This window comes from Moschus berezovskii, chromosome 17, assembly GCF_049115385.1.
Source record: "Moschus berezovskii isolate FMDL1 chromosome 17, NW_MosBer_1.0, whole genome shotgun sequence".
NCBI classification, from domain to species: domain Eukaryota; kingdom Metazoa; phylum Chordata; class Mammalia; order Artiodactyla; family Moschidae; genus Moschus; species Moschus berezovskii.
The window spans coordinates 57119017-57141270 of NC_142476.1; the positions used below are offsets into that span (position 1 = coordinate 57119017).

The window sequence follows — 22254 nt, forward strand, 5'->3', positions numbered from 1 at the left end:
CAAAGTATTGGAGTTTCAGCTTTAGCATCAGTCCTTCCAATGAACAACCAGGATTGATCTCCTCTAGAATGGACTGGTTGGATCTCCTTGCAGTCCAAAGGTATACATAAATCCCTCCCTCTTGAACCTCCCTCCCTTCTCCCTCCCCATCCCACCCCTCTAGGTTGATACAGAGCCCCTGTTTGAGTTTCTTGAGACATACAGAAAATTCCCATTTGGCTATCTATTTTGCATATGGTAATGTAAGTTTCCATGTTACTCTTTCCATACATCTCACCCTCTCCTCCCTTCTCCCCATGTCCATAAGTCTGTTCTTTATGTCTGTATCTCTATTGCTGCCCTCAAATAAATTCTTCAGTACCATCTTTCTAGGTTCTGTATATATGCATTAGTATACAGTATTTATCTTTCTCTTTCTGACTTACTTCACTCTGTATAATAGGCTTTAGGTTTATCCACACATTAGAACTGACTCAAATGTGTTCCTTTTTATGGTTGAGTAATATGCCATGGGGTCACAAAGAGTCGGACACGACTGAGCGACTGAACTGAACTGAACTGAATATTCCATTGTATATATGTACAATAACTTTATTCATTCATCTGTTGATGGACATCTAGGTTGCTTCCATGTTCTGGTTACTGTAAATACTGCTGCAGTGAACAATGGGATACATGTGTCCTTTTCAATTTTGGTTTCCTCAGGGTGTATCCCAGGAGTGGGATTCCTGGGTCAATGGTGGTTTTATTCCTACCTTTTAAAGGAATCTCCATTCCGTCTTCCATAGTGGCTGTATCAATTTATATTCCCACCAACAGTGCAAGAGCATTCCCTTTTCTCCACACCCTCTCTAGCATTTATTGTTTGTAGACTTTTTGATGATGGCCATTGTGACTGGTGTGAGGTGATAATCTCATTGTAGTTTTGATTTGCATTTTTCTATTAATGAGCAATGTTGAGCATCTTTTCATGTGTTTGTTAGCCATCTGTATGTCTTCTTTGGAGAAGTGTCTGTTTATATCTTTTTCCCACTTTTTGATTGGGTTGTTTGTTTTTCTGGCATTGAGTTGTATGAGCTGCTTGTATATTTTGGAAGTTAATCCTTTGTCAGTTGTTTCATTTGCTATTATTTTCTACCATTTGGAGGATTGTCTTTTCACCTTGTTTATAGTTTCCTTTGTTTTGCAAAAGACTTTAAGTTTAATCAGGTCCCACTTGGTTACTTTTTTTTTTTTTTAATTTCCATTACTCTAGGAGGAGAGTCATAGAGGATCTTGCTTTGATTTATGTCATCGAGTGTTCTGCCTAAGTTTTCCACTAAGAGTTTTATAGTTTCTGGTCCTACATTTAAGTCTTTAATCCATTTTGAGTTTATCATCGTGTGTGGTGTTGGGAAGTGTTCTAATTTCATTCTTTTACATGTAGCTGTCCAGTTTTCCGGAACCATTTATGGAAGAGGCTGTCTTTGCCCCATTGTATATTCTTGCCTCCTTTGTCAAAAATAAGGTACCCATAGGTGCATGGGTTTATTTCTTGCCTTTCTATCTTGTTCATTGGTCTATATTTCTGTTTTTGTGCCAGGACCATACTGTCTTGATGATGGTAGATTTGCAGTATAATCTGAAGTCAGGAAGGTTGATTCCTCCAGCTCCACTCTTCTTTCTTAAGGCTGCTTTGGCTATTCAGTGTCTTTTGTGTTTCCATACGAATTGTGAGATTTTTGGTTCTAGTTTGGTGAAAAATGCTTTTGGTAATTTCATAGAGATCACATTGAATATGTAGATTGCATTTGGTAGTATAGTCATTTTCACAATATTGATTCTTCCTACCCTGGAACATGGAATCTCCAACTGTTTATGTCGTCTTTGGTTTCTTTCATCAGTGTTTGTCTCCTGAGGTAAGTTTATTCCTAGATATTTAATTCTTTTTGTTGCAATGGTGAATGGGATTGATTCCTTAATTTCTCTTTCTGATTTTTTGTTGCTAGTATATAGAAATTCAAGTGATTTCGGTGTATTGATTTTGTATCATGCAACTTCGCTTAATTCACTGATTAGCTCTAGTAATTTTCTGATACTATCTTTAGGGTTTTCTATGTACACTATCATGTCATCTGCAAACAGTGAGAGCTTGACTTCTTTTCTGATCTGTATTCCATTTATTTCCTTTTCTTCTCTGATGGCTGTAGCTAGGACTTCCAGAACTATGTTGAATAATAGTGGTGAAAGTGGACACCCTTGTCTTGTTCCTGATCACCACTGAGAATAATGTTTGCTGTAGGCTTATCATATATGGTCTTTACTATGTTGGGGTAGGTTCCTTTTTTGAAGAGTTTTAATCTTAAATGAATGCTGAATTTTGTCAAAGTCTTTTTCTGAATCTATTCAGATTGTCATATAGTTTTTATCTTTCAATTTATTAATATGGTGTATCACATTGATTGATTTGCATATATTGAAGAATCCTTGCATCCCTGGAATAAACCCAACTTGATCATAGTGTATGAAATTTTTGATTTGTTGCTGAATCTTGTTTGCTAAAATTTTGTTGAGAATATTTGCATCTATGTTCATCAGTGATATTGGCCTGTAGTTTTCTTTTTGCATGTTGTCTTTATCTGGTTTTGGTTTTAGGGTAATGGTGGCCTCATAGAACGATTTTGGAAGTGTTCCTTCTTCTGCAATTTTTTGAAAGAGTTTTAGAAGGATGGGCATTAGCTCTTCTCTAAATGTTTGATAGAATTCTCCCATGAAACCATCTGGTCCTTGGTTTTTGTTTTCTGGGGAGATTTTTGATCACAGCTTCCATTTCAGTGCTTGTAATTGGGTTGTTCGTAATTTCTATTTCTTCCTGGTTCAGTCTTGGAAGATTGAACTTTTCTAAGAATCTGTCCATTTCTTTCAGGTTATCCATTTTATTGCCATATAGTTGTTCATAATAGTCTCTTAAAATCCTTTGTATTTCTGCATTGTCTGTTGTAACCTCTCCCTTTTCATTTTCAGTTTTATTGATTTGATTCTTCTCTCTTTTTTTCTTGAGTCTGGCTAAAGGCTTGTCAATTTCGTTTATCTTCTTAAAGAACCAGGTTTTACTTTTATTAATTTTTACTATTTTTTCTTTCATTCTTTTTTCATTTATTTCTTCTTGGATCTTTATGATTTCTTTCCTTCTACTACTTTTGGGGGTTTTTTGTTCTTATTTTTCCAGTTGTTTTAGGTGTAAAGTTAGGTTGTCTATTCAATGTTTTTCTTGTTTCTTGAGGGAGGAATATATTGCTATAACCTTCCCTCTTAGAACTGCTTTTGGTGCATCCTATAGGTTTGGAGTTGTGTTTTCATTGTCATTTGTTTCTAGAAATTTTTTGAGTTCCCCTTTGATTTCTTCAGTAACCTGTTAGTTATTTAGAAATGTGCTATTTAATCTCAATGTGTTTGTGCTTCTTACAGTTTTTTTCTTGTAATTGATATCTAGTCTCATAGCATTGTGATCAGAGAAGATGCCTGATATGATTTCAATTTTCTTAAATTTACTGAGGTTTGATTTGTGACCCAAGATGTGGTCTATCCTGGAGAATGTTCCATGTGCACTTGAGAAGAAGGTGTATTCTTCTGCATTTGGATGGAATGTCCGGAAGATATCAATGAGATGCATCTCATCTAATGTATCATTTAAGACTTGTGTTTCCTTATTAATTTTCTGATTTGTTGGTTTGTCCATTGGTGTGAATGGGGTGTTAAAGTCTCCTACTATTATTGTGCTACTGTCAATTTCTCCTTTTATATCTGTTAGTGTTTGTTTTATGTATTGAGGTGCTATGTTGGGTGCATATATATTTACAATCGTTATGTCTTCCTCTTCGATTGATTCCTTGATCATTATGTAGTGTCCTTCCTTATCTCTTATAATCTTCCTTATTTTAAGGTCTATTTTGTCTGACATGAGGACTGCTACTCCAGGTTTCTTTTGCTTCCCACTTGCATGGAATATATTTTTCCATCCTTTCACTTTCAGTCTATATGTGTCTTTAGGTCTGAAGTGGGTTTCTTGTAAACAGCGTATCTATGGGTCTTGTTTTATATCCATTCATCAAGACTGTGTCTTTTGGTTGAAGCATAACAAAATTGTTTTGTGTGAAGGTAAAGAAAACTAAGTTCTACTAGAGCCATCTTACAAAAAATAAAAAACCGTTTTGGCCAACCCCACTGTATTAGCAATGCCACAAAAATGTACATTGTTTTAGATACAAATGTACTTGGAAAAAATTGATGTTTATAGAGTAATGAAACTTTAGGACTCAACTGAAATATCCTCTGGACCTGTGCTTTTAGTTTATAGTGAGGGAAATTAAATGTAAAGAGATCTAAAGAAATGTGAGTGTCTTAACTTTATAAAGCCAGTCACTAGAAGATTCAAAAGAAAACACAATCTTCTTTTCCTGCAATAGTATGTTATTCTAAATTTCCAGTGAGCAATTCACTGGAGCACATCCAGTTAAAGAAGAGCCATCCCAGCACATAGACATCTGGGATGTCTATGACTGTGTTCCCCCAAAGTAAATTTAAACTGAACTACTTTAAATCTTCCCAGGAGGCTCAGTGGTAAAGAGTCTGCCTGCCAGGCAGGTGACACAGGTTCGCTTAACCCTCCCTGGGTCAGGAAGATTCCCCTGGAGAAGGAAATGGTAAGCTATTCCAGTATTCTTGCCTGGAGAATCCCATGGACAGAAGAGCCTGACGGGCTACAGTCAATGAGATCATAAAAGAGTTGGACATGACTTAGTGACTAAGCAACAAAAATACTGTAAACCTGAAACTATTTGCTAACTTCAAAAATGTGAAAAGAATGCTCCAGGATAGGTTAAAAGATATGAGTTTGAGTGAACTCCGGGAGTTGGTAATGGACAGGGAGGCCTGGCGTTCTGTGATTCATGGGGTCGGACACGACTGAGCAACTGAGCTAAACTGAACTGAACTGAATACTGGTTTTTATTTTCCTTTATCTGTTTTTTATTTTATCCAAATATTCTACATTGAACATGTGTTCCTTAGGTAATCAGGAAAAAAAAAGTATAGTTAAAAAAGATGGATCACTTAATGCATATAGCAAGCCTTTTAAATAACATAGTTAAAAGAAAATTAATACTCTAAAACATCATCAATAGTCATAAAATTCTATAAAATGTCCCACTGGTTACTAGACTGAAATTTAAACTGTTGAAAGAGAAATTTTGAGATTCTTGAGGCTATAGCCCATCACAAGAAAGGAGATGTTTTCTGTTCTTTAAAAACATTTTTTGTAAACTTTTTCTTTCAAAGTGTAATAACAGATAAAGACAGCTAAAGAGAGGTCTCTTTGAAAGGCCTTTATGTGGTATAATATCTCAAATTTTTTCTCAATAAATGTTAGTAATTTGATGTTTTTAGTGTTCTTTGGAAATTGCTTATGGTAAGTATTGAAATATTGTGTCACTAAGCTTAAAAATAGCAAAATATATCATTTTCATAAGAGCAGATGTCCTATAGGATGGCACCTATCATAGATGTGACTGTAAACCACATATATGACAGATTGCATGGCTAATGTACTGACTGGGCAAGCAGCAAAGGTGCCCAGTGGACAGTTTAGAACTTACAAAGAGGATATTAACACAAATATTCATTCCTATTGTTATTTCACATTATTATCTGAAAATTATCTCACACAACTATCTGAAGTTAAATAGCCTGCTAATATTGGTATTTGTGTTGTATTTTCCACAAATAGCTTAATGTATTGAATTGCATTTATAAAAGGAGGATGTGATAGAATGCTGAAGATGTCCCCCATGCCAGCCACCTACCTCAAGATTCTTGTCCTGTGGTCATCCAATAAAACATCAAAGTAATTTAGGTACTGCTATGAAGGGACTTTGCCGATGCAATTATGATGACTATTTAGTTACCTTAAAATAGACTGTCCTGGATTATCTGGGTGGACCCAATATAATCACAGGAGTCCTTAAAAAGGGAAGAAGAAGGTGGAAGAAGATTCTAAGTGTGAAGGATTTGAAGCACCATGACTGGTGCTGATATGTAGGGGCCCAAGAAGTCGGACTGAAAAGAGGCCTCTGAAAGGTAGGGGCAGGCCCACTGACAGTTAGCAAGGACATGAGGACCTCGGGCCTTCCTTTCAGCATGCTCTCGATCCTTCAGAGGGAATTAGATGCTGCATGCAGAATGTTTTGAACTCATGGAAAGTTAGTGGGAATTTCTGAAAAGTAATAAATTTCTTAATCTTTCAATGAATATTCCTTTTGCTGATGGGAAGAAAAATGGAAAAATACAAAAGAGTCTTTGATAATCTTGGTCTTCCCAAGGAATAAAACCTAATTGTAGGAAATTATTAAGGCAGTTGATAGATGTTGTGAGGTTTCGATGTGGGAGAATATAAAGGAGGAAGTAGTAACATTTGTGAAATAACTGATGGAAGGACATGTAAACACATAATGCTAAGCCATTATCTACATCAAAATAAACAAATATTATTATAACAGACTGATTGGTCCCTCATGGGCAGCTTCTTAGAAAGGTGCACTCCCAGGCCTACAAGTCAGAACTGCACATGAGTAAGATCCAGAGGTTCATATCCACACTTGAGTTTCAGAAGCTCATTCTGCTCATTTACTAACAAGACCAACTAGTTTCAAGTTTATAAGAAATACAGTGTGTCATTAACTTCTAAGAACTTTATTTCTGCTTAGCATAAAATAACTGAAAAAATAGCTATTTTATGTTTCAAATTCCTTGGAATTACACAGTCTTGACAATTTATTCACAAATAAAAAGCACTTTATTTCTTCATGATACTCTTTTTATAGTAATTGATTAATGCAATTCCTGGAGGGTAAGATTTGGAACAGCAAAATTCCAAAGTGAGTGAAAATGTTAGTTTCTCAATTGTGTCCAACTCTTTGCGACCCCATAGACTGTAGCCCGCCAGGCTGCTCTGTCCATGGAATTCTCCAGCAAGAATACTGGAATGAGTAACCATTCCCTTCTCCAGGGGATCTTCCTAACCCAGGGATCAAACTCAGGTTTCCTGAACTGTAGGCAGATTCTTAATTGCCTGAGCCACCAGGGAAAGCCCAATCCCCACTCCCCCACCCCCCCACCAGTAAAGAAATGAAAAGTCTTGTTCAGGAAGATTTATGGAAAATGGGTAGGAATAGTGATTTGAGAGTGGCCAGATTCAGCATCAGGGCTCTCAATTGAGCACTGAGAACTGTCTGATGAAGACTGATCTGATTTCCAACGAGTGCCAGCTCCTAATTGAATTATCAGTCTGAGCGAGGACATCAGCTTGGGACATCAGTTTATCCACTGGAAAGAAAAATCTATGACTGCTCAAAACTCATGCCCATCAGCATGAAGTATGTGGAATAATATTAAACAACCTTCTGATATTTATATCAGAACTTCATATTTATAAAGCAATGTGTTGATTGTTAATTCAAAATAAGCCTTCAGATTCAACCAACATTAAAATCTTTTTACTCTACAGCCATTTCTGAGATACTGTGCATGTTTACCTGTGTTGTTTGGAATTTCAGATCTTTGGCTACTTTTCCTCTGAAGAAGATTCTCTTATTAGCCAAATGGATGAAGAAAATTTGGTTTTCCTCATTTCTAGAAAACAGCGAGTTGTAATTTCAGGTGATAATTTAATTTCTCTAACAAATTAACATGGGTTTTAATATTTTCTCAAAAATAAATAGTGGGAATACAACATTTCCATTGAACCATTTTCCATCTTATTTACTTGATCAGTAATTTATTACAAGAGAGGGGAGTGACAGTTTCAAATGCAGTATCTGAAGAAATTTGCTGTCGAGTTGGAAAAATTATCATTGCTCTGAGGGACACTAAGTAGGGAATATAAGCAGGGAAAATTCACATTTTTCAGAAGTGGTTCAGATCTCAAGTTAAATCTCTCTACAGTGTCACCTCAATAATGTGTGCTCCAGTACCAAATGGATCAATCACATTTTAAAAATATATATTCTTAAAATCGAATTTTCAAGTTTTCACTTAGTAGAACTCTTTCCCAAGCTCCCACCCTTGATTATCTTATGGAGGTTAGCCTTAACACCTCTCAAACTGTGAATTTGGGTCAATAACAGAGGAGTGTTAGCTCAGTTTGAGGTGTCCAGTTTAGATATGTCATTTGCTTTAAAATTTGACCCTGGGTCCCATGAACTCATTTCCCTGTCCACTGTTGAAGCCACAGGTTTTCTTTCTTTTCTTCCCTCCAGGGAGGGAGAAGTCCAGGAAGTGGAAAAGAATCCTCCAGAACCTATCTCTGTCCTCAAGCATTTCATCTCAAATTCTGAGATGAAGGGCATAGTCTAGATCAAATCTGGTGTTCTTTAAAAAAGAAAAAAAAAAAAAAAACCCTGAACTTACTTCAGTCCTTTATGAACAAAACCCACCCTGGTTTTTGACCTTTCCTTAGCCCAACTATTCATGGGGTCGCAAAGAGTCGGACACGACTGAGAGACTGAACTGAACTGAACTGAACTAGCCCAATGATAGACCTCACCAGAGCCTAAGCTCTGGGCTTCTCTATGGGAACTGTCATCAAAGAACAGAAGCCAGGGAGCAGCGGTGATGCTGCTGTCATCACTTATTGAGGAGTGGCCAGTGACCAGGGGAGACATGTTTCTGGCCTTCTAAATTAGAATTTCAAAAGCATCTTTATAGATGGCCGTTGAGTTCTGTAACTTGTTTATTCACTCAACAAATATTTGTAAAGGTCTACTTTGTAAGCCAGGCTTCCCTAGTGGCTCAGTGGTAAAGAATCTGCCTGCAAATTCAGAAGACGCAGGTTCGATCCCTGGGTCAGGAAGATCCCCTGGAGAAGGAAATGACAACCCACTCCAGTATTCCTGCCTGGAGAATTCCATGGACAGAGGAGCCTAGCTGGCTACAGTCCATAGGGTTGCAAAACAGCTGGACATGACTTAGTGACTAAACAACTTTGTGAACTAGGTGACTTTCTAAGTGCTGGGAACACAGTGGTGAACAATCATAAATCCCTGACCTCATGGAATCTACATTCTAATGGGGGAAGAGACAGACAATTAAAAAAAAAAGTGAGTAAATTAAGCACTATAGAAAAAAATAATAAAGTGAGCAGATTGTGGAGAAAAATAAAGCAGGAGTGTGGGAGGAAGTTGGTTCGGACATGCGAACATGTGTCGGGACTTTAAACAGGGTAGTTGGGAAAGACCTGGAGGAGATAGGAGAGTAAAGCAGGCACTTCAAGCTCGAGTGCAGTGGTGGGGGAGGGAGAATAGTAGACGGGGGGAGGTTAGAGGAGAACAGCGGTGAGGGCACTGATGTCCAGGGCCTTGTGGCCACACTAAAGACTTCTGAGACAAAAAACTGTGAGAGGGCCTGGCCTGAGTTACACGTCAACAAATGTTCTGGCTTCTGTGGTTAAAGTGGTCTATAGTGGGGAAGGAATGGAAGCAGAAAACATGATGGTGTCTTGGCATACAATATTGTCAACAGTTTTTGGGTTTTTTTTCCATATTGACCGCTCCAAGGAGTCTTTTGGAACTTTTTTCCTAATTGCAGGCCCCTTTCATCCCCAACTCCCTCTCAACCTCATTCCCCCAAACTTCAAACATTTTAAGACCTCAGATACTGTGTCTCTGCCTATGTACTGTATGTACATCCAAACTTTGACACAGAGAGTAAGAGTTGTTCACATGCCTTGCCCACCAAGAACCAATTTGTACCCTTTTGGGGAAAATAATTTATCTGTTGAGAATGTGCGGGTTAGGTGGATAATACTGGAGATGAAATTTGTTCCTTTGCTTTTCCTCTCTAAACATTTGCAATTATAAAAACTTGATTTAAATCATCCTGGGAAGAGGCTCAATATGTGTGGCTTTATCATACAGCTTATAGGCAAAGAAACATGAAAGTGTTTTCTCCAAAATGCATAAAGTAAAAAAAAGGACACCTTAAAGAGTAATAAGACAGTTTCCTTTTTTTTTGTATTGGAAAGCCTGAGATAGTATTAGACTTTCATTCTGTGTAAATCATATGGCAACAGTTCAAAGAAAGAATTCCTGAATGTGAAGATCTTAAAATAGTAATAATTCTAAAGGGCATTTGGAAAGCTCATTCTCTGAAATGTGCACGTGGAGGTGGGGCTAGGTTGTGATCTTAACAACTTCTATGGGAAGTCATGGACCACGTTTAGTTGGAAAGCATTAAAAAATCAGATTAGAATCTCTCAGGATAATTAAAAAGCAATTGTTGCTCAATTTTTTGGCTTTATTTTGCTTTAGTTTTAAAGTAACTAGAGCCTTTCTAGCTTAACATTGGTTGTTTCCTTTTTCTTTTATGATTAAAACTCTAACAAGTGACTTTTAGGGTCTTTACTGCTAGGAGCTGAAATGAGTGTGTGCCATTCACAGGTAGTAGAAGACGGGATGTGATTAAATGCATTGTCAAGATTCCTCAGTTGGATTTACTAATAACAGCTTCTCAGAAAGGAATGATAACAGTCTTTAATAGCCAGGTAATTTGAGAGCTTGTTTTCCTTCCTCTCTCCTTTCTCTTTTGTTTTGTCTATGCATTATGCCTATGTATCACATGCAGCAGAAACCATAACCATATTTCGGAGTTGTTCCAAGAAACAAAGCCGAGTATTACTAAAACAAGAAGCTTGCTCAACCCCAGAGCAGCTTTTGAGAATTTAGTAACCACGTTTGTCATTGTTCCTCGGGGTACCCTATTGAACCACATGCATCAACACAATTAAAGGATGCCCTTAGATAATTTCTCAAATAAAATGATAAAAACTCACAAGTCAAGTGATTTTGTCATAATACTACCAAGTAATAAAAGGTGCCAACAAGAAACCTTGTGCTTGAGGTTTAAAAAAAAGCTCAAATGCTAGCTCCTCTATTTTACCATCCAATATGTTAAGCAGGGAACTTAATGAGCCAGCTTACATCTTTTCATGTCTCTTTTTCTCATATTTGTAAAATGAGGACAACAGGATCAGTTCCTTCGCCCTCAGAGCACTGTTCAGTTCAGTTCAGTTCAGTTGCTCAGTCTTGTCTGACTCTTTGCGACCCCATGAATCACAGCACACCAGGCCTCCCTGTCCATCACCAACTCCCGGAGTTCACTCAAACTCATGTCCATCGAGTCGGTGATGCCATCCAGCCATCTCATTCTCTGTCGTCCCTGTCTCCTCCCACCCCCAATCCCTCCCAGCATCAGAGTCTTTTCCAGTGAGTCAACTGTAGTGAACATCAAATGAGATGAATATGGAAACATTTTAAGGCATTGCAAGGGATTTAATGACATTTAAGGCAGGTCATTTCTTTCTAAATTTATGGTTTTGGACTTCTATTTTCAAAATATGAGGGATTGTAATGGAATGTATTATGATATGATAAAATATGATATAGACAAGTGTTTGGTGTTAAACATACAAAAGTTGATTTGATTATTAATTTATTTTTAAGTAGAGTCAAGCTATATACAAATAAAATATGTTTAAAATAATTATCACATGATTAAAATTTCAACAGTGATTTTTAGCCTTTCAGTGATTTTCATCACAGGCAGCCAGATTGCGTCAAAGAGGACCGCCTGCACCCAGAGGTGCAGCAGGAGATTCTGAGTGCAGGTGTGGAGACTGGCTTCCCCTGCCGACCTCCACCACAGCTATGCATGTTTCTTCTAGGCCCCAGTTCCTCCTTATCCAGTCCAGAGAACTTCTCTCCCTAGGTAGTTGTGCTGTTTGCATGATTTAATCAATATAAATCACTTAACTTTGTTGTAAACCCTTAGTAAATAATGACAATTATAATTATGAACGAATAATGTGAAAATAAAAATGGATTTGCCTCATTAAGTAGGCTTCTCTTGTGGCTCAGCTGGTAAAGAATCTGCCTACAATGCAGGATACCTGGGTTTGATCCCTGAGTTGGCAAGATTCCCTGGAGAAGGGAAAGGCTACCCACTCCAGTTTTCTGGCCTGGAGAATTCCATGGACTGTATAGTCCACTGGTTCGCAAAGAGTTGGACACTCCTCATTAAGTATGAAAACCTTCCTCAGTCTCTTTTATTTTCTATGCATTATTATCCTTTACATTTTTTTTTACCTTTAATTCCTAAAAAATAGAACTAATATGGTATCTAAAGAAAAACAGTGAGGAGAAAAATTATGATGTTCATAATGAAATAGTTCAGGATTATGTGAAATAAGTGAGATGGCATTATCAAATTTCCAGAGATGCGTGTGTGTGTCTCTTTCTCTTTCATATACACATAGGATTATGAAAATTTTAGAGCAGATAAGGGAATTTTAAAGTGACTTCCACTAAAGATGGAGAGAAATAGAAGAGGAATTTCTCTAATCCCTTTATTATTTCCTTTAGAAAAAAGTCCCTGGTTGGAAAAGTATTTTTGAACTCTTCAGATGAAAGACAGTCTGTGATGACCACAACTAACAGTGCTAGTAATCTCTTTGATTAACATTTTCTTCTTTTCACATAATCCATCCTTCTAGAAAGCCATTTTCTAAATCTCAAAAGACCATTTGAGCATGCAAAAGAAACTAAGTCATTAATAAACTCCAGACCCTTACTTTTACCTTGGGAGCATTTAACATGCCTTAAGGGTATAAGAGGGCTTCCCTGGGGGCTCAGTGGTAAAGAGCAAGTGCAAGAGACACAAGAGATGAGGGTTGGATTCTTAGGTTGGGAAAATACTATGGAGAATGAAATGGCAACCCACTCCAGTATTCTTGCCTGGGAAATCCTATGGACAGAGAAGCCTGATGGGCTAGAGTCCATGGGGTCACAAAAGACATGACTTAGCAGCTAAACAACAACAAAAGGGTGTAAGAGGCTGCTCATGTACTTACTAGCTCTCCTTAGATAAATTTATGATTCTTCACTAGTATAGTACTTAGGATATTATATTCACTCAATACATATTTATTGGGGCTTCCCTAGTGGCTCAGATGGTAAAGAATATGCCTGCAATGCAGGAGACCTGGGTTCCATCCCTGGGTTGGGAAGATCCCCTGGAGAAGAGAATGGCAACCCACTCCAGTAATCTTGCCTGGAGAATTCCATGGAGAAAGGAGCCTGGTGAGCCACAGTCCATAGGGTCGCAAAGAGTAGGACACGACTGAGCGACCAACACATACACATATATTTATTGAATAAAAGAGAAAACCCACTAGATAGAATGTTCTTAAATCTCAGTAACTTGAGAGATAACTTTCAAATGAAATGCTTTTTTTTCTATATCAATCTATATTCATATTGACCTATTTACCATTCTTGCCATTGCTGTTAGCATTATTTTGCAGTCCCAATTTTTAGTATCAGAGGTTGCTCTGAATAGTTAAAGAATATGAGGAAGTGTGTAAATAGAAGGAACAAAATAATTAATAAAGTTTAAGAGCACAGTAACCAGGCTTAAAGACACAGAAGCATAAAGTTGCCCAAAGCGAAGAGTGTGTTATTCCACAGAGACAGGCTTTTCAGAAGCAGGAGGAACCAGAAGACTCACAGAAGGTAGAAATGACAATTGAGATTAAACCAAGGAGATACCATAGTGCTTTATAGCCAGCATTTTCATCTTTAATCATAGTGCCAATGGGGGTTCATTATTCTCTTCCTTTTTTTTTTTAATAGATGAAAGTTCAGACCAGTACCAATGTTACAGTAAGTACTTTCAAAATTCTTAATCAAGTTAAAATGATTGATGATGATTCTTCCATAACTAATCAAATCTCAGTGAAGAGCCTGAATAGGCTCTGAGAATAAGATGTTTTCATAGGTTGTAGTTTTATGTTTATTGACTAGGATCCAAACTAAACCTTGAGCAACAACAAAGAGGACACAGATCTTGTTTTCTGAGTTAATTTGCTTGGAAATTGATTATTCCGTGGAAGCTCCAATTTAAAAGTTTTGGCTGCTTTTCTAAGTGCTCACTATTAAGGAATGTAAAAAAAAAATGGGCAAAACCCACACAATTGTGAGGACAAGGAACTAGTCAGTGATAGTTATTCGAAAACATTTTAAACTTGAAAACAACATAAAAAACTTGAGTGCAATTTTGTAATTGATTTAATCCATATTACTAATTGGATCAGTAATCTTGTGGCAAATGTTGTAAAGCTATGGTGACTTCCCACTGTAGAATCCGTGGCTTTATGAGGGACAGGGAATGGTTGGCTTTCACCTTGCCTGTATGCACTGAAATGCACTGAGATACCAGGCAGAGGAGTCTCTGAGTCTTAAACTTTCTTAAAATTCCTAATGGGTTTTACAGAAGATTCAGGGCATACCTGGAGCACTTGGAGCAGTTTCTGGCACAGACACACTCATCAGTGGGAGCCTTTGTTCCTGTAACATCATGTGCTGTCAGTGATGGTATGGGTCCAGGCCATGCCAACCTGGTGGCTTTTGGAAGGCATGAGGCAAATTTGTTGGCCTCAAGTTGATCCCTGACCGGATGATCACCAAGGTCTTCTCCAGCTAAAAATGTCAAGCACAACGACAGGGCCAGAGAACTTGCTTAATCAGTGTCCTAAATCTAGTTTTACCTCCTGTGAAGAAGTGTTCTCATGTAGAAGAACAGTGCACAAAGATGATTGCTTGGCCAGTGGCTATGTGCTTCCAGGGAGCTGTGCCAAGGTCCTGGCTGTGCCATTCTCCAGCTGATGGTGCTGAGAAACTCAGGGTAAAAGGGAAAAAGATGAGAGCCTCTTGTCAAGACATCAAAGAAGAGATATTGTGTGGCTTCTCTGCAAATAAGGGGGCAAAATGGTGCTTTTAATGTAAATAATCTACTCCTTAGTAGCCAGTTATTATGTGATAGAACAAAACACAATATAGTCCAAAACACAACATTCCAATCCCATGTTTTTCCATCAGGATACCTCCTGGATTACAGGATGTGATTACCTCTCACAGTTGAAACGAATTGTTGCTACTACCGAAAGGACCATTATTGTCTGGGATTATAAAGCTCAAGGGAGCAGCCAGGTACTGTGTTAAGGGAAATACTCAAAGAAATTGGATTGTCTTTTCCATACTGGTAGGATATGAGCAACTCACTTTCTCTATTGAACATCAGTTTCCTCATATATAAAATGAAAGTGAAGTGAAAGTTGCTCAGTTGTGTCCAACTCTTTGCAACCCCATGGACTAATACAGTCCATGGAATTCTCCAGAATATTGGAAAGGGTAGCCATTCCCTACCCCAGAGGATCTTCCCAATCCAGAGATCGAGCCCAGATCTCCAGGACTGCAGGCAGATTCTTTACCAGCTGAGCCACCAGGGAAGCCCATAAAATGAAGGGTTAACTATTAATAAAATAGTCTAGTCCAGCAGTAATATCCTGAGCCTTAATTAAAAGGGAACGTATTTTCATTTAGCGTATGTTTAATTTGTTTTGTTTTTGAAAGCAAGAGATTGACTAGTTCATTTCTCATTTTACACCTTTCTCTAATCCAAGTATTATCTTTGATTATGCTTATGTTATCTAGTTCAGACTTTACCTTCAGTCCAGCTTTATTTAGCAAGAGAATTACTAAAATCAAATACCTAACTCTGGCAAAAAAATCTAACGGGGTAGATGTTAATGTTAATCCTTTCAGTAAATGAAATGTTACGGCTTACGGCTTAACCACCTTACAGTATTTATTGAGCATCTGCAGAAACAAAGAACATGTTTCCTGTACTGAAACAAAACTCAGCTTTTGAGGAATCTTGTGAGCAGACACAATATGTAATACAATGGTACAGAAAATTATAAAGTTAAAAAGAACAAGAGCTCAGGGAGAGGTGAGATCACTAAGAACTGGGGTTATTTAAATATTCCCTCAGGAAACAGGCTGACTTTGAAGGACATGGAAGATTAAGAAATAATTCACCCTTCCTCTGTGCCATACTAGTCTCAATGAAAAGTAAATTTCCTAGACGCGGGAGACGCCCGGCTCTGGCGGCGAAGGCGCGGGAGACGCCCGGCTCCGGCGCAACCGACCACGTGCAGAATCGTGGCTGAGATGAGCTTCCCCGCACCCAGGGTTAGGGCGGTGGCCGAGAGGATCTGTACCACGTTCAGGAGGCGGTGGCTGCTTGGGCACCGGAGGGCCGAGAGGAGCTGATCTACATTCAAAGCAGGAGGCGCGGCCTTGAGGAGATACCCCTCGTCCAAGGTAAGGTACAGCGGCTGCACCTTGCTGGAGCAGCTGGGAAGAGATACTCCACGACCAAGTGGAATATAAGAATCCAGTGTTCTGGGGAGGAAGGAACAAGATGGCGGAGGGATAAGATGGCAAGACCACTTTCTCCCCCACAAATTCATCAAAAGAACATTTGAACACGGAGTAAAGTCCACAAAACAACTTCTGAATACTGGCAGAGGACATCAGGCTCCCAGAAAAGCAGCCCATTGTCTTCTAAAGGAGAGAGAAGAAATCCAGCTCCACCCACCAGAACACGGACACATACTTCCCTAACCAGGGAACCCGGACAAGTTACCCGTCCAACCCCACACACAGCGAAGAAACTACGTAATAAAGAGAACCCCACAAACTGCAAGAAGAGGGAAAGGCCACCCCAAGCAAAGCAATATAAGCAAGATGAAGAGGCAGAGAAATACCCAGCAAGTAAAGGAACAAGATAATTGCCCACCAACACAAACAAAAGAAGAAGATATAGGGAATTTACCTGATAAAGAATTTCAAATTTTGATGGTGGAAATGATTCAAAATCTTGAAAGCAAAATGGAGTTACAGATAAATAAGCTGGAGAAAAGGATTGAGAAGATGGAAGAAAGATTTAATAAGGACTTAGAAGAAATAAAAAAGAGTCAATATACAATGAATAATGCAATAGATGAGATCAGAAACACTCTGGAGGGAACAAACAGTAGAATAACAGAGGCAGAAGACAGGATAAACGAACTAGAAGATAGAATTGTAGAAATAAATGAAACAGAGAGGAAAAAAGAAAAACGAATTAAAAGAAATGAGGACAATATTAGAGACCTCTGGGACAATGTTAAGCGCTCCAACATTCGAATCATAGGAGTCCCAGAAGAAGAAGACAAAAAGAAAGACCATGAGAGATTACTTGAGGAGATAATAGTTGAAAACTTCCCTAAAATGGGGAAAGAAATAATCACCCAAGTCCAAGAAACCCAGAGAGTCCCCAACAGGATAAACCCAAGGCGAAATACTCCAAGACACATATTAATCAAATTAACAAAGATCAAACACAAAGAACAAATATTAAAAGCAGCAAGGGAAAAGCAGCAAATAACGCATAAGGGGATTCCCATAAGGATAACAGCTGATCTTTCAACAGAAACTCTTCAGGCCAGAAGGGAGTGACAAGACATACTTAAAGTGATGAAAGAAAATACCCTACAGCCCAGATTACTATACCCAGCAAGGATCTCATTCAAATATGAAGGAGAAATCAAAAGCTTTACAGACAAGCAAAAGCTGAGGGAATTCAGCATCACCAAACCAGCTCTCCAACAAATGCTAAAGGATCTTCTATAGACAGGATACACAGAAAGAGTGTATAAACTTGAACCCAAAGCAATAAAGAAAATGGCTACGGGATCGTACTTATCAATAATTACCTTAAACGTAAATGGGTTGAAATTTTCAAAAAGGCTAGGAAACAATTCTCATAGCCATCAATAGTTCAGTGTTGAGTTCATGAATAGTTTTTAAAGTTTGGGACAAACTGTAGTATTTGCTATTTGAAGTACTATTTGTAATTGGCATATTACGATGTAACATTGGTCTTCATTTCCATCTTAAAATGCCTAAAAATGCCTAACAGGTTTTTAGATTTGTGAATTTTAGTTGAAATGTATTTTACGATGTTACTAAACCTGCAGAAATATTGAAATATTTCAGAGAACTTATTCACTGTACATTTAATTTATTTTATTTATAAAAGTTATGAACTGTAGAAAGTTTTACTTGTTGGGTCAAATGCTTGTTGCTTCAAATGCTTGTTGCATTTGAAGTGCTAGTTACAAGAAAATCAAATACCTTCAATGTATAAATGCTATTAAGTTTTTAAAGGACTCTGGAGTATAAGTAAGTTTGTTTAAAGAAATTTAGTCTGTTCAACTTGAAAAAAATAAATAAATAAAATTGGAAAAAAAAATAAAAATAAAAACTATACATGAAAACTAAAAAAATTAAACTCATAGAAGCAAAGTATAGAATGGTGGTTGCCAGGAGCTGGAGGAGTGGCAAAAATGGGGAGATGGTGGTCAAAGAGCACAAGTCTTCAGCTAGTAGATGAAAAAGTTCTGGAGATTTAAGTATGGCATGGTGACTATAGGAAATGATATTGTATAGCATACTTGAAATTTGCTAGGAGAATAGATCCTAAGCATTCTTGCCACACAAAAAATGTACTGTGAAATGATGGATGTGTAACTCAACCTGATTGTAGTAATCATTTCAAAAATACGTGCATATCAAATTATCAGATTGGATATTTTAATATATGCTACTTTGTTAGGGGAATTCCCTAGTGGTCCAGTCATTAAAACTCCATGCTTCTACTGCAGGGGGCATGGGCTTAATCCTTGGTCAGGGAACTAAGATCACATGCTGCATGGCCAAAAACAAATAATGTAATAAGCACATTAGATGTTATATATGTTCTTGTAAGTATTTGACTGTTAAAAATGTTTTAAATCCAATAAACAACAACAAAAAAACAAACAAACAAAAAAAGTAAATTTCCTATGCTTGTCCACAATATTGGCCAACTAATGATGCCAAGAAGATTTTAGAGAAGACAGCTGTTTGCTTAATGTATTTTAATATGTGATGTGTCACTATCTCATGTCATATAGTTTGATTATAATCTCTTCCTTCTCACTGTCTTGTTTTCACTCTTGCTTTTCAATCTCATAGAAGCCTCCACTGTGTTGAAAGCATCTTCTTCCATGCTTCAGTACCCCTGCTTCTTCTCTCTTTCCCTTCTCATATTACCCCCAAGATGGGTCATCTCTTAAATCTCTGTCCTTCAAAACCTGAATCTCAGGTAGATGCTACCGCTCTTCTTTACTCCCTCGCAGTGGTTAAGCACTGCGAGAGAACTCAGAACCACACTATTTGGCATCACTGCAAAGTAAGGGTCTGCCACCTCACTTGAGCACTTGTGTCTTCTATCAACCTGTTTCTGATTCTTGCCAACTCACTTTCCCACTGTTCTGTTTCAGCAGATTAACTTCTTCCTGTTTCTGAGAATACTGAGTCTGAAAGCTTTGTCCTCTTTCAAATTCCAGCTTTAATTGAGCTTTAACTAAGAATGCAACACGACTTCCTTCCTTCCTTCGTTCCTCCCTCTAAAATAAAAATCTGACACTCCCTGTATCCAACACCCCCCATCCCCTCCTGCCTTGTCCAGAACAAGGCTCCATAGCTTCTTCCCTTTCTATCTTTTTTTGACATTAATCTCTTCTCCTAGGATCCTCCTTTTCAACTTGCTCTGAATCTTCCTCTCAACCAATTCAGATCCCAGATCCAAGGTCAACTTCCATGCCCATGGGAATCAAAGTGACCTCTTCAGTAACTCTTTTATCACAGCGCTCTGGCTTATTTTTTTAAGTGTACATCCCATTGTCTGGAATTATCTGTTTTATTCATCTGTCTCCCCCAGCTGGGACAGTAGTTCCACAAAGTCAGAAACTTTTGTTCATCACGAACAGCCAGTGCCTAGAATGGTTCTTGCCATACTGTAGGTGCTCAAAAAATACTTGCTGAATGACTGAATGAACATGTCAATATGTTCAAGTTTTATGCATTCTATAGGAAACAAGACAGATTTTTAAATTTTTAAATACTTTTTTCTTCTTTCTTAGGTAGAAACTAAGTTCCAGGAAAGCAATGCCTATATAGCTTAGTGAACCCAGTTTGATAATACAGAGCCAGCTCGATAGATGCTTGCTGAATATTTCTGTATACATTAGATGTTAGGATATTTTTCTCCCTGTAAAGTAATTGGGACTTTGATATTCAATTTTCCTATTTACCACTCATTTTTATTTCAATGGTCTTTTAACACCTGAACTTTTTTTGCTTCCTGTTAATATTGCCTTACAAATTAAAGAAAGGAATATTCAGAGTAATAAATCAGAAAATCTCATTATTTATTGGGCCAAAGATAGATACCTCACACTTTTCTCCAACAAAACACCCAAAAGCACAGTGTTGGGCTCACAGCAAGTGTTCATTAACGTCTAGTTAGTTAACTTTGTTTTTTTCAAGTTCCTCTAACAGTGGGAATAAAATGAAAAACATCAGAAAAGTAAAATCTTATAAAAAATTAAGAGCAATATTGAAATTTAATATTTAACACAATAACATTTAAAGCATTCTTCTGTTTCTAGGAAAACTATTTTGTCATAAAACCTATGGATCATTGCCTCCTCTGTGTGTGTGTAGTGTCTCTGCCTGACCAGCTCTGCCGAGATGACATCCTCTTGGGGGATGATGGTGGTTTTGTGAGCAAATTCACAGTAAATAGTGAAGACTTTGGATTAAAGCAGGCAAAATCAAAAAAAAGATTACAGAATCAGGTCTTAGACTCAAAGAGCTTCAAAAGGTAAGGATATTACTCAAAAAGCTTCAAAAGGTAAGGATATTATATGGGTATTCCAATAGTTTTAATATAGACATTGTTCAGTTATTTATATAATGAAAATAATATGCCAGACCCCGTGGTAGATATTTTAAATACAAAGCTGAAAAAGAATTTATTTATTTATTTATTTTTTACCTCAAGGGACTTCCAGTATAACAGGGAAGACAGGAAAATCAGCAACTAAAATCCCTATTTCAAGTGTATTGACAGTTAAAATCTATAGATACGTGAATGAATTAAAGATTTCAATGAAAAATTAAATCATAAAAAAGGAAAAGGTACATATGACTGTTTACTAGTATTTAAATATGCAAGAAGATTCTAAACATAAAAACAATGGATACAGGACTCAAATAAAAAATTTGATAGATTTGACTATTCACAAAATCAAAAGATAATATCTTGAAAATAAATAGCAAACTGGGATAAATATAAAAATATGACAGACAGTGGGTTACTAATCTTTAATAGGTATTAGAATTCAATTAAAAAATAATACTTTCTCAAGATAAAAATTGGCAAAGATGATGAACAGATAATTTACACACATACCCACACAATAGAAATAGTCAATGAATGTTTCAAACTGATCATCAGGCAAAAATGATAACAACAGATATCTCAAACTGATGAGATTATGGGTGATTTCTATTGTCTGCTTTATAATTGTAGTGTTTTTGAAGTTTTTAGAGTAAGGTATATATTAATTTCACAACCTTTTTATTAATCAAAGAAGTGCAACTTAAAGTCATATACAACTTCTCACTTATAAAATTAGAAAAGATTAAAAATGGGTACGATGCTGTGAGATAGGCATTCTCGCTTACTGCTTGTGGTAAAAAAATGAATTGAACCCCTTTCTGGAAAGCATTTTGTGCAGATGCATCAAGGGTCTTAAAAAACATTTATACATTGAGACCTGTGATCACCATGTGTTTAAAAATTTAAGCATGATTATCACAGCATTATTTCTAATAATGAAACATCCAGTGTCCAACAATAGGCGAATGATTAATTTAAATAAGGAACTATTTAAATAAATAATTCATGCATTATGTAAATGTGTAATATAAATTCTGTAAGTATATTTACATATTTTTAAAAGTGTCTATACATGTGTAATATATTTATATGTAAAATACATTTTTATCAGAGTCCTAAAAAATATTTAAGGCATCAAAGGCATGCAATAAATCACAGTGTAACCATATTAGAGGATGCTATGCATCCTCATTAAATTATGTTCTGAAAAATATTTAATAATATGGAAAATGTTCATAATATAATATGAAATAAAAATACTTTTGTTTTTCTATGTACATTTGAATCTAGTTTAACTCAAAAAATGCACAGATGTCCATATGTATATGTGTCCATGTGAGTGTCTGTGTACTTCTATGTAGAAAGAAAATGCTGAATGAAAATATACCCAAACGTTAACAATGATTCTCTTTGGAACCTCAGAGAAGTGACTTTTATTTTATTCTTTATGTTTTTTTACTTTCTAAATTTTGTACAAACAAAATTTTTCTT

General features: G+C 36.9%; 1 protein-coding gene across 2 annotated transcripts in view; it reads left to right on the forward strand.

Annotated features, from left to right (window-relative positions):
• Positions 1-22254, forward strand: part of WDR64 (WD repeat domain 64) — a 150544-nt gene that overhangs the window by 15500 nt on the left and 112790 nt on the right. Inside the window, exons 3-7 of one of the 2 annotated variants that reach the window (XM_088845494.1) lie at positions 7590-7692; positions 10470-10573; positions 13719-13748; positions 14964-15074; positions 20468-20682. In XM_088845494.1, coding sequence (XP_088701620.1) covers positions 7590-7692; positions 10470-10573; positions 13719-13748; positions 14964-15074; positions 20468-20682 — 563 coding nt within the window. Of the gene's footprint in view, positions 1-7589; positions 7693-10469; positions 10574-13718; positions 13749-14924; positions 15075-20467; positions 20683-22254 lie in introns of both variants that reach the window. The other variant, XM_088845492.1, reaches the window with a different exon arrangement.